This window comes from Podarcis muralis, chromosome 13, assembly GCF_964188315.1.
Source record: "Podarcis muralis chromosome 13, rPodMur119.hap1.1, whole genome shotgun sequence".
Lineage (NCBI taxonomy): Eukaryota > Metazoa > Chordata > Lepidosauria > Squamata > Lacertidae > Podarcis > Podarcis muralis.
Window position 1 is genome coordinate 55800433 of NC_135667.1, and position 15629 is coordinate 55816061.

General features: G+C 40.9%; 1 protein-coding gene and 1 long non-coding RNA gene across 4 annotated transcripts; both read right to left on the reverse strand.

The window, feature by feature from the left end:
• Positions 1–793: 793 nt before the first annotated feature.
• Positions 794–8097, reverse strand: LOC144325174 (uncharacterized). The gene is made up of 2 exons (XR_013390503.1): positions 7629–8097; positions 794–4450 (listed from the first exon to the last, which is right to left on the reverse strand). It is a non-coding gene; the product is annotated as an uncharacterized LOC144325174 (long non-coding RNA).
• A 1017-nt stretch (positions 8098–9114) lies between these two features.
• Positions 9115–15426, reverse strand: CCDC127 (coiled-coil domain containing 127). 3 transcript variants are annotated; one of them, XM_028701653.2, is made up of 5 exons: positions 15288–15426; positions 15129–15162; positions 12856–12938; positions 11782–11910; positions 9115–10381 (listed from the first exon to the last, which is right to left on the reverse strand). In XM_028701653.2, exons 4-5 carry the CDS (start codon positions 11900–11902, stop codon positions 9711–9713), a joined length of 792 nt encoding a protein of 263 aa, XP_028557486.2. In that variant the 5' UTR covers positions 11903–11910; positions 12856–12938; positions 15129–15162; positions 15288–15426; the 3' UTR covers positions 9115–9710. The 3 variants fall into 3 exon arrangements, with proteins under 3 accessions (XP_028557486.2, XP_077773788.1, XP_028557487.2); XM_077917662.1 differs by having other exon boundaries at positions 15095–15162; XM_028701654.2 differs by lacking the exon at positions 15129–15162 and having other exon boundaries at positions 15288–15419.
• Positions 15427–15629: the final 203 nt, after the last annotated feature.

Consider the following 15629-nt stretch of genomic DNA (forward strand, 5'->3'; position numbering starts at 1 on the left):
TCTGGGTGCTTTTGGAAAGTGGCGTGCCTATCGGAGAAAACACAGCACTGTGTGCATTATCCCCGAAGGGTTTCCTACCAAAAAAAATACAGAACAGATCGTTATCCAAGCTGAAAGAGCACTGAAATATGAACAGAAAGCATAGTGGGATGATGACATTATCAACGCAGCATGGGATGGTGGCCTGGAAATAGAAAGATTCTGTGAGATACAAAAAAAAATAGGCTGTGGAGCCTAGGGTATTTACAAGAAAATGAGATGCAAAGGTTAAAGCAGTCCTAAGGAGATGCCCCATTATAGAGGCCAAACATAGACTTAAGGGTGCAGCCGATGAAAGGGGACTGTTACAAGAGATCCATTACAGCGGCCAACAGTATAAATAACAGCATATTTGCAACTTCTCTAGTTTACACTAGGGATTGTCTGGCATCTGGGTTGTCAAATATACCAAGCAAAAATATGATGATTCCTCAGTCATTAGATATATTTAGCATTTTTAGATGATTGTTATTTTATTTTGTTCCCTTCTATTGCATTATATGCTTTACAACCACCAGGGTTAGAGTACAACAAAAAATTGTGAGTTTTTGCAACAATGGGTGGTAGGTCTGAAGCGTAATGTGAGCCAGCATGCAGATGCAAGCAGCAATCCTCTATGCATTTCCATGATTAAGCCACACGCAACTCAATAGCACCTTTAAATATATTTATTTAACAGGAGTTATATACCACTTACTCATCAAAGTGCTGAAGTCTTTTAGCTAAAAATATAATTTGCTTCCAAATAAATCCCATTCTATTTTATTTTGTTCCAAATAAATCCCATTTTATTTTATCTTGTTTCTGAATAATGCATGGCCATGAATAACTTTAACCATGATAAATGGCTATTTGAAAGCATTTTTTTATTTGAAGGTAGATGTTAAAAATGAGGGAGGGAGGCAGGGCCTGTGGGTAAGGAACCTCAGCTACTATCTCATGAGGTAAAAGCTGAAAGACCAGGGATCAAACAAGCTCTCATCTATATGAGGGCAACTGGTGAATTGTGTATATCTGAACTGGGAATTGCTGTTTTTACTGATGGAGCTGGATGAATGAGGATGTTTTGAGACTGAAACTGTGTTATATTTGAATGAACTGGCAAATACAGAAGATACAGTCTGCAGTGAAGATAAGAATGGAGTTAAGTGATTTTGAATGGAGTTATATCTGTAAGATGATGTCTCTAAGCTTGGCTTTATGGCTCACAGACTTTGGAACATTCAAAACATATACAGGAACTTTTAATAGTATTTATTTCCATGAAATGCTTGATTTCATTATGCTTTTGACGACCATATGCTTACAAATAATAAACATCACCTGAGAACTCCCCGTTGTAGGATTAGATTTGTGCTTTAAATCACCATAAAAATGGCTTTCTGATTACCACATGACAACCAGTATCTGATTCATTGGTAAAAGAACCACATCTTATATGAGAAGAAGTGATGGTTGGGCTCTCATTTTTCTTCTGGTAGGGTAACTGGTACAAACTTATCCTGGCATGGAAAAGCACCAATGTACTAATTAATCAGTTGGATTTCTGAAAGTCATATATATGTCAAATGCATGGCAATACACATATACACGCTTGAAGATTAGGCATCCAGAAGGCTCTGGACAGGACAAAAAAAAAAAAGGAAAAAAGAATTGCTATCTTTTTTTAGGACTGGCTCTATGGTTATGAGAGCCCAGATTAAGCTCCAAGGTCTTCTCTCTGTTAACCCCTTTCTCTCCAGAATCCTTCCACATTAAACTCCCTCTCTGCTTCCGTTTTCCCCAAGACCTAGGTCAACAAAGGGCTTGTTTTGAGTGCACCAAAAGTCCCTCTTAGAGCAGCACAGCAGAAGGCAACGTTTGTAAAAATAAAAGAAAGAAGTTCCACATTTGAGAATTTGTCCTTAGTTGGCTTCAGAGGCAAATTACTTAGGATGTGGTTACAAAATCATTGATGGTTGTCAAGTACCCGTCTCCTCTGGTGCCTAGAGAGCCCAGTCCCTTGGCAAAGTTTGGGACAGAACCCTCTCAGCGAAAAGTACAAAGGAGCAAAAGAGAGACAGGGAGAGCGAACCCTGAGCTCCCTAAGAACTTTGGAGCCTGTTTACTTCCAACAATATATAGGGCCGGGCCCTTTCTTCTGCCAGATTCCTGTTTCTTTCAGAGAGCTGTCAGTTATTGTTCAAAAAGATATACTAAAATAGACAAGGTCCAGAACATGCATAAAAATATACCAAGTCCCTGACAGCAGCCTCACACTCTAAACAAAGACATGGTCAGGAGGGAAGGAGGGAGAAGGAACGCCCTGTGCTTGGTGGATGAAGCTAAAAGGACTCAGAGGAACTGCAGTAAAAGGAAACTTGCACAATAATTAAACCAAAGATACAGACAAAGATAATCCTTGCAGAACATCAAGAAGGAAGCACAAGAGTCAAGAACCTGGAGCAGAGCGGAAATGAGAGCCACAGCTCTGATGCTTAGAAAGACGCCGCAAGGAGGGAAATATGACTCGTTTGTACACAGTAAGTCCTAAAAGGCAGGAAGTGGTGCCTGTCCTTGCCACCATTATGGGATGTTTGCGGGTTGAAGGCACTTGTGCCCATTTCTTCTCACTGTAGCTGTTTAATGCAAGGCAAGTGCAACAGTTTCCCATCATGCAGGCATTGACTTATACGTGTTACAGAGAGAGGGTAGCCTTATTCTTCAACATGTAATATGTATATCACAAGCCAAGGATTTCAGAGTTGAACAAGGATAATTTGTAGCCACCTTGACTTGTAGATCAAGTATTCTGGTGATGTATTCTGGTAGACCCTTTGGCCAAACTTTGCCTGTCAATAAAGCATTTCTCAAGTCTCACGAAATGGAGAGAAGACTTATTCTCTAAAGAGCTTTAACGTATACCTACTGAGACTATTTCAGTAAGACCATATTTTGATGGTTTATCTTTTTGGCCTCAATCATGGACAATTGGTTTACTCAACTAACACTTGGCCTGAGAAATGTGATGCAACACATCATGATTTTATATTTTACAGAGGCTGTCATAAATTGTGTGGATAAGGACTGTTCCAACAGCATCCCACCCCCCTTCCTTTTTTCCTGGTGACCAGGATACATCTTTGCTGTGGTGGGATCATCTGAAATCAGGTAGTCCCTGATCTTATGGTGTGCCCACCTCCACATGGCAGCCATTTTGTGTTGTCATGCGCACACTATGGCAGCTGTTTTGTGACTGCTACCCACATCACTCTCTTTTCAAAATGTGCCCATTGGTGCAAAAAGGGTTGGTGACCTGAGAAAACCCTTAAGCTGAATTTTTGGTACTTCATGGGACCTCTCCAACAGTGGCTGCCCACCTCCATCCAGAACAGATTTCTGTGCCCACAGCAGTTATCTAGTTTAAGCTTGATTGCCCTCATCGATCCCAAAACTGCCTCTGGGCACTTTCTAAAGGATTTCCACAGCCGCCCTGGACTAGTAGTTGGAAATGAGAGATACAACTGAGTAGCTTATGTTTTGTTTCCTTTTTGTACTGCTACTTATTTGGAAGTCAGTATTTGCAAACCATACCTCAAGCAGTTTTAGTTGCACAGAAATAATGATTATGCAAACATATACTTTATTGCTTTTCTGTTCGTAGAAGACTACACCACAGTGCCATCTGCTGGCATTAGAAATACTACCAACTCATTATTGATTCTAATACAGCTCACCACAAGCAAGTTTTCACTTCTCTCATATATAACTTCAAATAATTTTACCAAACCATATTTTGTATACTAGACACAATGAAATACCACAGTAATTGACCCGCCCACATTAAGATAATCTCCCAGCTGGGAGAATTTAGCTCCCTGGCTCTGGTTTTATGTCTCAAGCTATATTGAGACACGTGCTGTACATTGTGAGGTAATGCAGTATCCAAGGTAGCAGGAAGCTGATGGAATTTTAGAAGCCTTTGTATCTTCTTGATGATTTCAGAAACGCATACAATGGAAGTTAACAGAAGAATGCAGTCCCATACAGATTTTCCTGGGAGTAAATCTCAGTGAGTTCACTCCCAGCTTATGTACTTCTGTGAAGACACGCATCAGATTGCACTACTGTATATGTTTTTCATTTGAGACCATACTGTTTTAGAGGCGATATAGTGTATTGGCTCAAATATAACCTGCACTTTCCCCCCAAATTCTGACAGTGAAAAGTTAAAAGTGTGGCTTATTTGTGCCCTAATGCCGCCGGCAAAGCGGCGCGGCTCCCCCCCCCCCCAGAAGCAGCCCGGGAGCATGGGCCATCCATTCACCCACCCTCCAAACCCTTTTACTGACCCACATGCCTGGCTGCTGCTGCTGCCACTCTTAATTTGGTGGGAAACAGGAGCAGGGAAGAGAAAGAGGCCTCTTACCACCTCCCTTTATTTTTTTTTTTTTATAATATATTTATTAAGATTTTCACATAAAACATACATCAGAAATAACACAATTCATCATTGTCAATTTAACATCTCTCAGTTGTTGCATAGGACCTCCCGCATACACTTGCATCATTATTAAATTAATTTCAAACAAATTATCATTTTGCTCATAGTCTTAGTTTTGATTAGCATATAATTCATCCTTAAGTCTAATTTGGTGATAGACAATTGTTTTCTACTTTGGCATCCGGTTCAACACTCAGCCAAATTACAATATTTTTGTAAATAGATCTTAAATTTCTTCCAGTCTTCTTCCATCCTTTCTTCTCCCTGGTCTCGGATTCTGCCGGTCATCTCGGCTAGCTGCATATAGTCCATCAGCTGCATCTGCCATTCTTCCACAGTGGGTAGCTTCTGAGTTTTCCAGTTCTTGGCAATCAATATTCTTGCTGCTGTTGTTGCATACATAAAGAATGTTCTGTCCTTTTTTAACACACTCTGGTCGACAATACCCAAGAGAAAGGCCTCTGGTTTCTTAGTAAAGGTGTATTTAAACACCCTTTTTAATTCATTATATATTGTCTCCCAAAAGGCCTTCACTCTAGGGCAGGTCCACCAGAGGTGAAAAAATGTTCCTTCATTTTCCTTACATTTCCAACATTTACTATCAGACGAATGGTATATTTTAGCTAATTTAACAGGGGTCATGTACCATCTATACATCATTTTCATCACATTTTCCTTCAACGCATTACATGCAGTGAAGTTCAGCCCAGAGGTCCACAACCTTTCCCAATCTTCAAACATAATATTGTGCCCGATGTCCTGAGCCCATTTTATCATTGTTGATTTTACCATTTCGTCTTGTGTGTTCCATTTCAGCAGCAAGTTATACATTTTTGAAAGTACTTTAGTCTTAGGTTCTAGCAGTTCAGTTTCTAACTTTGACTTTTCCACTTGGAATCCTAACTTTTTGTCATTTTTAAACACTTCTTTAATCTGAGCATAGTGTAACCAGTCTCTCACTTTATCTCTCATCTTTTCTAAACTCTGCAATTTCCAGTTGTCCCCATCCTTTTCTATTATCTCCCAATATTTTGGCCAATTGGCCTCCATATTGACTCTTTTTCGAGCCTTGGCCTCCAGGGGTGACAGCCACCTCGGAGTTTTGTTCTCCAATAAGTCTTTGTATTTTGTCCAGACATTAAAAACTGATTTTCTGACAATATGATTCTTAAAGGCCTTATTTATCTTAGCTTTGTCATACCATAAATAAGCATGCCATCCAAACGCATTATTAAAACCTTCCAAGTCCAAGACATCCGTATCTTCAAGAAGTAACCAATCTTTTAGCCAGCAGAACGCTGCAGCTTCATAATACAACTTTAAGTCTGGCAGGGCAAAGCCCCCTCTTTCTTTCGCATCTGTTAGTATTTTGAATTTAATTCTGGGCTTTTTGCCCTGCCAGACAAATTTAGAAATATCTTTCTGCCACTTCCGAAAACACTCTGTCTTGTCTACAATCTGTAGTGTCTGAAACAAAAATAACATTTTTGGCGGTACATTCATCTTGATGGCAGCTATTCGGCCTAACAAAGAAAGTTTTAGTCTTGACCAACTATCCAAGTCTCTCTTAATTTCTGACCAACATTTTTCATAGTTATCTTTAAAAAGACTCAGATTTTTTGCTGTTATGTTTACCCCCAAGTATTTGACTTTCTTAACCATGTTCAGTTCTGTCTCTTTCTGAAGCTGTTCCAACTCAGTATCTGTCAAGTTCTTCCCCAACACCTTAGTTTTTTGCTTATTCAACTTAAATCCTGCCACTCGACCAAAGTTTTGAATCAGTTGTAATACTCTTTTCATACTAGATTCCGGCTCCTGTAATGTCAAGACTAGGTCATCTGCAAAAGCTTTAAGTTTATATTGTTTCGCTCCGACCTGGATCCCTTCCACCAACCGGTCCCCCCTAATCATATTCAGGAGCACTTCCAGAACCGAGATAAACAGTAATGGGGAAATCGGGCAGCCTTGTCGTGTACCTTTTTCAATTTTGAACCCTTCTGTAACCACATTGTTAACTATCAGTTTAGCCTTTTGTTCTGAGTATATTGCCTCAATCCCATTCTCAAACCCCCGTCCCGCTCCCATTTCTTTTAAATTCCCCTTCATAAATTTCCAGGATATGTTGTCAAAGGCCTTCTCCGCGTCTATGAAAATTAGAACTGCTTTAGTGTTTATGTTTGTTTGCAAAAGTTCCAATATGTCTATAATGTTCCTTGTGTTTGCAAACATGTGTCTACCCGGGAGAAAGCCTGCCTGGTCTTTATGGATTATCTCACTTAAAACTTTCTTAAATCTTCGTGCCAAAACATCTGCAAATATTTTATAATCCACATTTAAAAGGGAGATGGGACGGTAGTTCTTAAGTTGTGTCTTTTCAGTTTCCGACTTTGGTATCAATGTGATAAATGCTTCTTTCCACGATTCAGGCGCCTTCTTCCCCTCCATTATTTCATTGCTGACCTCCAATAATGGTTGTATCAAGTAATCCTTCAATATCTTGTAGTAGTTAGAGGTCAGTCCATCTGGCCCTGGTGATTTGCCCTGTTTCAAACTCTGGATGGCCTGCTCAATCTCTTGTCGTGTTATTTTGCTATTCAAAATTGTTCTATTTTCTTCTGACAGCTTTGCTAATCCATTTTTCTCCAGAAATTGTGTGATCTCTGTTTCATCTTGTGGCCCTTGAGTGTATAACTTTTTAAAATACCTCTGGAAGCACTTTCTGATCTCTCCCGGGTTCTGAATGTTCCTTCCTTCAACCTCTAAGTTTGTTACTGTATTCAGTCTTTGTCTCCTTTTCAACTGCCAAGCTAGCAGTTTCCCACATTTATTAGCCGACTCAAAAGTTTTTTGTTTCATTGTTTTGATCTTCCATTCTATTTCCTGATTTATCAGTTTAGAATATTGTGCCTGATGAAGTTTGATTTCTCTCAGAATCGGTTGAGATTTCGGGTCAGATCTTAACTTCTTCTCCAACTCTTTGATTCTTTCCAGAATTTTGTCTTTCTTTTCATTTTGCAATCTTTTCTTTAAAGAATTCTGTTGAATCAAGAACCCTCTCATCACAGCTTTACTTGCATCCCAGATAGTTCTTTTTTCCACTTACCACCTCCCTTTAGTGCCGCATCCAAGAAGACAACAGGGAAACTATTGAAACGCTCCTTGGGAGAATCTACCTTTCCCAGGATCGACTTAGGGATGGATTTATTCAGGTATTGTCTTTTTTTCTTCCTTCCCCTCCCTTGAATTTTAAAGGTGCAGCTTATATTTGGGCCAATACAGTAATCAAAAACTGTGTAATTTGCCTTGGGAAACTATGGACAAATGATATAATTCTCTTCTGCAAGGCTTGTTTTAAGAACACAAGCCCTGCTGAATCAGGCCAAAGGCATCTTGTTCTCGCAATGGCCAACTAGTTTCCCTTGTTATGTAGCTGTTTTTATACAGTACCAACAATTTATATGGATTTTCACAGGGTAGCACAAGCTTTTGCCGTAAAGAGCTTATATATCTCCTACCTGCGAGGAAAGAAACCAGAGAGGGACAAGAAACATGACAAAGGGAAGAATGTGAGCAACCATGGTCCCTGGTGGTTAAGGAAGCTTAAAGACTGAGAGAGTTCAGCAGTGGGAACCCATCATGCAGCAGATGAGCAGCCCTGCAGAAAAGTCCCCCTCCCCTCCTTCAGATTCAGCTTGTGAGGTTAAGAAGAGAACTAAGATGCTGAGTGAATTTGACTCTTAGAATCATAGAATCATAGAGTTGGAAGAGACCACAAGGGCCATCGAGTCCAACCCCCTGCCAAGCAGGAAACACCATCAGAGCACTCCTGACATATGGTTGTCAAGCCTCTGCTTAAAGACCTCCAAAGAAGGAGACTCCACCACACTCCTTGGCAGCAAATTCCACTGTCAAACAGCTCTTACTGTCAGGAAGTTCTTCCTAATGTTTAGGTGGAATCTTCTTTCTTGTAGTTTGGATCCATTGCTCCGTGTCCGCTTCTCTGGAGCAGCAGAAAACAACCTTTCTCCCTCCTCTATATGTCATCCTTTTATATATTTGAACATGGCTATCATATCACCCCTTAACCTCCTCTTCTCCAGGCTAAACATGCCCAGCTCCCTTAGCTGTTCCTCATAAGGCATCGTTTCCAGGCCTTTGACCATTTTGGTTGCCCTCCTCTGGACACGTTCCAGTTTGTCAGTGTCCTTCTTGAACTGTGGTGCCCAGAACTGGACACAGTACTCCAGGTGAGGTCTGACCAGAGCAGAATACAGTGGCACTATTACTTCCCTTGATCTAGATGCAGACTGCTTTATTCTAAAAATAGAGATTCCAGAGCTTTAGGCTGAGAGAAAGGCACCTCCCAGCCTGGAAATTCCTCCCTTTTCATCGCAGATGGGTGGGGGCTGACTGTGGTCATTCACTGGTAATAAAAAGGCACTCTGCACTTGCTCTGGGGAATCGTCTTTCTGACTACTGTTTCACATGATCCATAGGCCTTGAAAATCAGTCCGGTGGAGGCCTTGCTAGTAAACTCTGATCTCATGCTGCACAAACCAACTATTAATAAAAGGTCACTTAATGACATTAAGCATTATTATTATTCTTTATTAAATTTATATACCACCTTTCATCCAAGGATCACAGGGTTTACAGTGTTACATGTAGCTTAGTTCAGATCACAAATGTGACTAACTTGAGAACTTGATCACACACTTCCAACAATTTATAGAGGTGCTTTCTCAGCCATAAATAGTAGACTCTCAGACTGAAAACAGCAAAAACACTAATTAAGAATAGTTGCTTCCAAGTAGCATAGTAAGATTTATTACAGAAAAGGTGTTGTCATGCAAGTGGCAGAAGCTGAAGTCATTGTCTCTTAAGCCCAGTACCCCGATTTAAGCTGCAACCCTAAAGCACACTTGTTTGGGAATAAGCCCCACTGAAACAGTGAAATTTATTTCTGAGTAAACATGCATAGGGCTGCAGTTAACAAAACCCACCAGGGAAATTAACCTGAGCATTATGGTACCACACAATCACCATTCACCTTGGTGAGTCAAAGAAAGACATTAAGTGCTTAAGATAGTCTGTTAAATGACCAATACATATATGGTGGTGAAGCTGAGATCCCAGGGGAAATCAGCCATATCTGACACGTGTATTGATACTCGGTAATTTTTAGCTACTACTTTCCCAACATGACCTTCTCTACCCTCTTGAACTTTTTGAGCTCAGCAGATAATTCCCAGTATCGAAGGTAGAGCCACATTAGCCTTCCATTCTGACGTTTATTGGTGTTAAGCAAATTACTGCAATAGGTATCATGCCTGAAAATATCTTTTAAGCCAGTTTCCAGGTCCAGGTCCACAGCAACTGGGTCAGTTGCTGCTCTAATCAGCAAATTCTTCTCCACTTCCAGTCGCCGGTGTCTTGGTAGCACAAGGCTACAGTAGATGTCCTGCCTTTCCGTAAGAGCATCTTCAAAATCTTTTAGTAAAGCAGTTGCTCTCTTTTGCCACTGCTCTTCCTTCTCCAGGCAATTCTGATACAAAGCACCGGCAGCTCCAGAGTGCTGCAGAATCTGCTTCTCGTGTTCTAATTTTGTACGTTCTTGTTCCAGAGTTCTTCTTTCTTCTACCAGTTTACGGCTCTGAGAGACAAGGGCTTCACGGTAACTTACTGTCCTGTTCCGTTCCTTTTCCAGTTCCAGTTCCAAATGGGCAACTGTGCGGCGGTTTTCTGTGATTATGTCACGATATTTAGATTCAAGTTCTCTCTGTACCAATGAGAGCTTTCTATAGATATCTTTTCTCTCTCTTTCTATCTCTTTCTGAGACTCCCTGGACCAGATCCAACCTGCAATGCATGATTAATACCTCATGATTAATACTGAAATTTTGCAACAAAAATGTCTAATAATACTTCCAAAAATAGCCCCAACATTAATGAAAATACCTATCTGTTCAATTATGCCTAGATCTGACAAAGTCCCACTGGGGAGTACAGGGATGTTTTTAATGCATTTTCCCCTCCTTGGTTTTAATGGATCTAGGTGGCTTTGTTTGTAAGTCGCTTTGGGTTGCCTTGGGCAAGATAAAGCGACTAAGAAATTTAATAAATCATAATAAACGTGCAGGGGGTTGAGCCTATGGGTGGGGTGAGTGTTTTGGCACTTGCTAGATTTAGAATATGACCCCAGTTAAAAATAAGTTGCCAACACGGCAAACAAAGAGAAAGAAATTATTACATTATTATTATTTTCTGAAATAGAGATGCAGACATAAATACTATGATGACATTCCAGCAGCCACCCTAGGCTTCCTTCTTTATTTAAAGGAACCGCCATTGCTTCTGAAAGCACATGTTGTGTTTGAAAGTCACCTCAATTTCAAAAGTCTTGTTATGTGATATGAAGAGCAGATAGTAGTGGTATTGCTGCGGCGGGAAGGTAAACAGTGTTTCCGTGAGCTCTGGCACTCGTCGGGGTGTTCCCTTGTGCCAGAAGCGGTTTAGTCCTGCTGGCCACATGACCCGTAAAGCTGTCTGTGGACAAGTGCTGGCTCCCTCAGCCTGAAAGTGAGATGAGCGTCGCACCCCATAGCCGCCTTTGATTGGACTTAACCGTCCAGGGGTCCTTTAGCTTTTTTTTTTTTTTTAAAGTGGCAAAAAGCACAAAGCCCAAACTCCCTGCTTATCTGGAATGAGTCAAAGCATTCTTTGGATTCTAGCCATTACTTTAATGTATCTCTCCTGGAGCCTAACCAACCCCACCCCCCAAAAAACCAGACAAACAAACAATTATAGTGATTTGACTTTTTATATGCACTTTATATTTCTGGACCAGAGGAAATATTACATTAAGAACTTGAAAACTACATTTTTTTAGGAGAAAATGATTTACCCATAATAAACACATCTAACGCCAGGTTTGCACATTTCCTATGTATGGCCATCACTCTTACTCTTTATTTAAAAAAGTAACACATATTTCTTTTCCTAAGTTTACGTTGGCTTTGGTTGACATTAGGTCAAGCCCACTGCAGTTTTTTAAAAGATATTATTTCTACAATTTGTTCAATTTGTATACTGTCTTTCATCCATAGATCTCAGGACGGTTCACAGCGTAAAAATGCAAGGTTTCTAAGAACTTGCTACATTAAATTGCCCAGTCCAGTTTGTACCAATTCCTGTCAAGATAACTCATCCAACAAACTGCAAAAAGGAGAAAGTCTAATTTTATTTCAAGTGTCACTTACGGAAGGCAGCCAGCCCCAACATGGGAACCAACAAAGCATAATTCCATTTGCTTCCATGGCCTTCATCATCCCTGGCATTAGGCTGGATGTTCCAGTTAGGAGGGTCATTTAAATTATTCATGGACAGACCTTTAAAATTAGAGGAAACAAAACATTTAGGTTGTTTTAATACCTGACTGTAAAATTCATTCTCAACTGATGCATTTAAACTGACACACTACCAATACAACTCTCAAGGGAAGGGGTGGAATAGTTCAACGCCCACCAAGTGGTGGGGATGTGGCCATGAAGGTGAGCCAGGCTCTGATTCCCTCCTTGTGCGCTGGCTCTGCCCACCTTCCTTTCTCTTTGTCCTCCTCCTTCTTTCCGCTGCATCATTTGACCCTTTACTTGCTCTTCACCTACTACTACTTTGCCCTAGTTTCCGCTTCTCCTGCTGATTTCCCTTCACATTTTCACTCATAGCCCATCCATATAGACATATTCCTTGCACATTCCTGTGGGAATAATCATGGTAACAGGCATGGATAAGAGAAAGGGAATTGTTTGCTTGGTACTGATAGGACAAAGGAAACACCTAACTGGCCTTGTGCTTTTATTCACTGGTGTTCCTGGGAGCAAAGGTCATTCAGAGGGCTTTCTCTCGGGTGAAAACATACATGCTCCCCTGCCTGCATTTGGCCAGTCCAGCCTATTACTTTCACTTCCATCTCATCTATGCAAAGGGCGTGCAAAGCAGTTCACAAGAACATGGCCAGCCCAGTAAATGTAGAACATTTCATGCAGAGGTTAGGAAGTCACTTTCCAAAATTCAATCATAGTGCATGTACAAAAGGGATGGGGAACCTGTGGCTTTCCAGATGTTGCTGAACCGCCATTTGCATCAGCCCCAGCCAGCCTGGCCAGGGACCAGGGATGAGGGGAGTTATAGTTCAGCAACATCTGTAGGGCCGCAGGACTCCCCATCCCAGGCTTACTAGCACTTCAGTACTTTTGAATATTCACAGCATTTCTAAATGAAACATTAAATGAACATGAAAGACAAGGACACAAGAGAAATAAATAAATCCTTACCCTTAATTTCTCTTTAGCAGTCAAACAAATTTGATCACTCAGAAGATAAAGGGGAAAGCGTCTTGATCAAAGCCATCCTGGAACTAAAATTAAGTTAAACAGTTCATGTTTTGCAAGGAAACATAGGCATACATTTCTGAATACAGTACTAAAATTATTTTTATTTCGATGAACTTTTTAAATTGGCAACACCAGGTTGCTAATTCAAAGTATAATTTTATCTTTACTTGCTAAAAGTGATAAGATCAAGGGTTCAAAAGAAAACACGAACTTTTCTCTTTTTAGGACATGGAATATCATGAGATCTGAGTTCATCCCAATGCAAGCCCTGTTCCAGTATTTATAATAATTTCAACAGCAATCTGTTTAACAGTGGGGGAGAGGATATTTCCATAATAATTGACAAAAGAGTCCCAAAGGTGTTACGAAATAAAAAATTACTGACTTAACTTTATATAACCTGACTTTATATAACTTGACTTTATATAACTTTTCTACTGTCACAAAAACAAAGGTGAAACACAGCCAAATGGGCGGGGTAGAAATAAATAAATAATAATTTGTACCTGCACATCCCACTGTTAACAAGCTACATATCCAGAAGCTGTCTGAAAAGGCCCAAGTTTCCCTTGACTATTTATCACTTTATGCCAGTTCAAATGATAATATCCATGTGTGAATGGACACTTACAGACAAAATTTCATTTGCCCAGATGTCACCAGAAATGCAATGCATTTCAAATGAATCAGTTCACACTTAGCTGCCAGGCTTCATGTGCATCTGTATCGATGTTTACATATAAGACATACATTACTTAATTTCTCTACAGTGACTGGCCACTGAATATTTGATTTAATTAAACCAAAAAGCACTTGGGTGCCTGAGATGACATCAGGCTAACTGACAATTCTACTGGCAGTGCCAGCTCTGTGGCAGCTCATTCACGCAGGCATCGCCATTACTGTTTTCATTTATTTGTTTTAGTTACTGTTTCAGCCAGCATGGTCATTGCAAAACTATATTTATTGCTCCTAAAACAGTATCAATTAAATACTTGCAGAAGGCTACATGTAAACTACAAAGAAAGCTGTAAGTCACTATCATATTAATTCACGGATCACTTTATTTTAACCTGAAGTTATGAACATGCCAGTGTGAACTAGCCCAGTGTTTATAGGAATCAAGTGATGCACGCACATGTAGAAGAGGCCCAGTTTTTTTTGACTGTATGATGTACACCACTCATTTGGTTGTGCTCACTCCTTTAAGCACTAACAACTGCTAGAGGCCACTGACCTTTGGTCTATCACTCTATACGTTTTATGGCCACATTTGAGAAATATACCCAAACTCTTAGAAGCCCTCGATACAGATACACACATACAGAGCACCTATGCACATTCATTCATTCATTTTATTTTTATGCCACTTTTCCATACACAAAAAATCATGCTCAAAAGCGGCTTACAACAAAGAAAACAGGAACGCATTTCAAAATCAAACAGTGAAAAGTCAATTTCATAATAACATAGCAAAACAACACCATAGCAAATTTTAAACACAAAAAACACGGTACATTATAAATGTAAGATTATGTAAACAACACCTAGCATCCAACAGCAAGAATAACAAGCCAGCTTTACAGTTCCACCTTGGTCCTAGAAAACCCCCTCCCATGATGTTGCTCCCAGTCCATCCTAGGGGTTGGAGTAGCTAAAAACCAATATATGGCAAAGATGGGGAACCTGTGGCTCACCAGATGCTTGAGGCCGGCCAGCGGCACGGCCAAGATGGTGTCCAACAACACCTGGAGGAGGGCTACGGATTCTCCGATCCTAGATAAAGGCAGTATAAATGTTCACTGCATGTAGAAAACTAGCCTGTCAGGAAAGCCTAGGCTGGAACCCTTCAATCCCTCAATGTTATTAGCTCTCTCTACTTTTAATTTTTTTCTGCTCCAGTGGAAGAACATTTAAACCACACAAACCCTTAACCGCAGACTCGAGTGGAACAAGCCCAGCCAAATCCACCCACAGCCACAAATCTCTTTTCTTTCTGAAAAGCAGAACCTTTTACTTGACTTATAAAAGGGCCACTTAATGTTTGAGACGTAAGAAAAAGAGCGGGGGAAAGACACGGGTTTGTTGTTGCTATTCCACGTGCCTCGAAAGCATCCCGAGAAGCAGCCTCTAGTTCAACTGGGTCCCCTGCAAGGGAGGAAATCCGGCCCCCAAGTACCTCGTGGGTCGAGTTCGATCCCGCCTTTCCCTACCTTGGCTTGTCACCTGTCAATCTTCCTCTTGGTCCTGGCAGTGGAAAGAGACACGTGAATGCTATTGTGAAAAGGGCTGTTTTATTCTGCTTTTGGTGCCGTGATCCGCCCTTAAGGGGAAGGGCGGGCAATAAATATAAATTTATTACACGAACACACCTAATTGTTGTTATAAAACGTGGGCATTCTTCAGCGCCCTCATGCCAAAGCGCCCTCCCACCTCGCGGGAAGAAGAAAACCAGAAACAAGAAGCCTCCCCCTCAACCGCCGAGCGGCTGCGACCCCCCCTAAGGTTTCTCTGCGCCTGCGCAAGGTGCCCTTTCAAGCCCCGCCCCGCTCTTGGAACGAACCATCCCTGTGAGGACGAGGGGGAGGATGATGATAATGATTATTTCCCCCCTCGGAAACTCTTTCGAGTACAAAAGAGCGCTAGGCAGACATACTTTTCCTCTTTGGGGGAACCGAGGAAGGCATTTAACGTCTCTGTTCCTTTACCGTGAG

What these genes read in the sequence shown, in the direction of transcription:
- CCDC127 (XM_028701653.2), bottom strand. Translation starts at nt 11,902, where the DNA reads ATGAATAATTTAAATGACCCTCCTAACTGGAACATCCAGCCTAATGCC. An exon ending in GTTGGGGCTGGCTGCCTTCC is followed by an intron (nt 10,382 to 11,781) that starts GTAAGTGACACT and finishes CATGCATTGCAG; the next exon opens with GTTGGATCTGGTCCAGGGAG.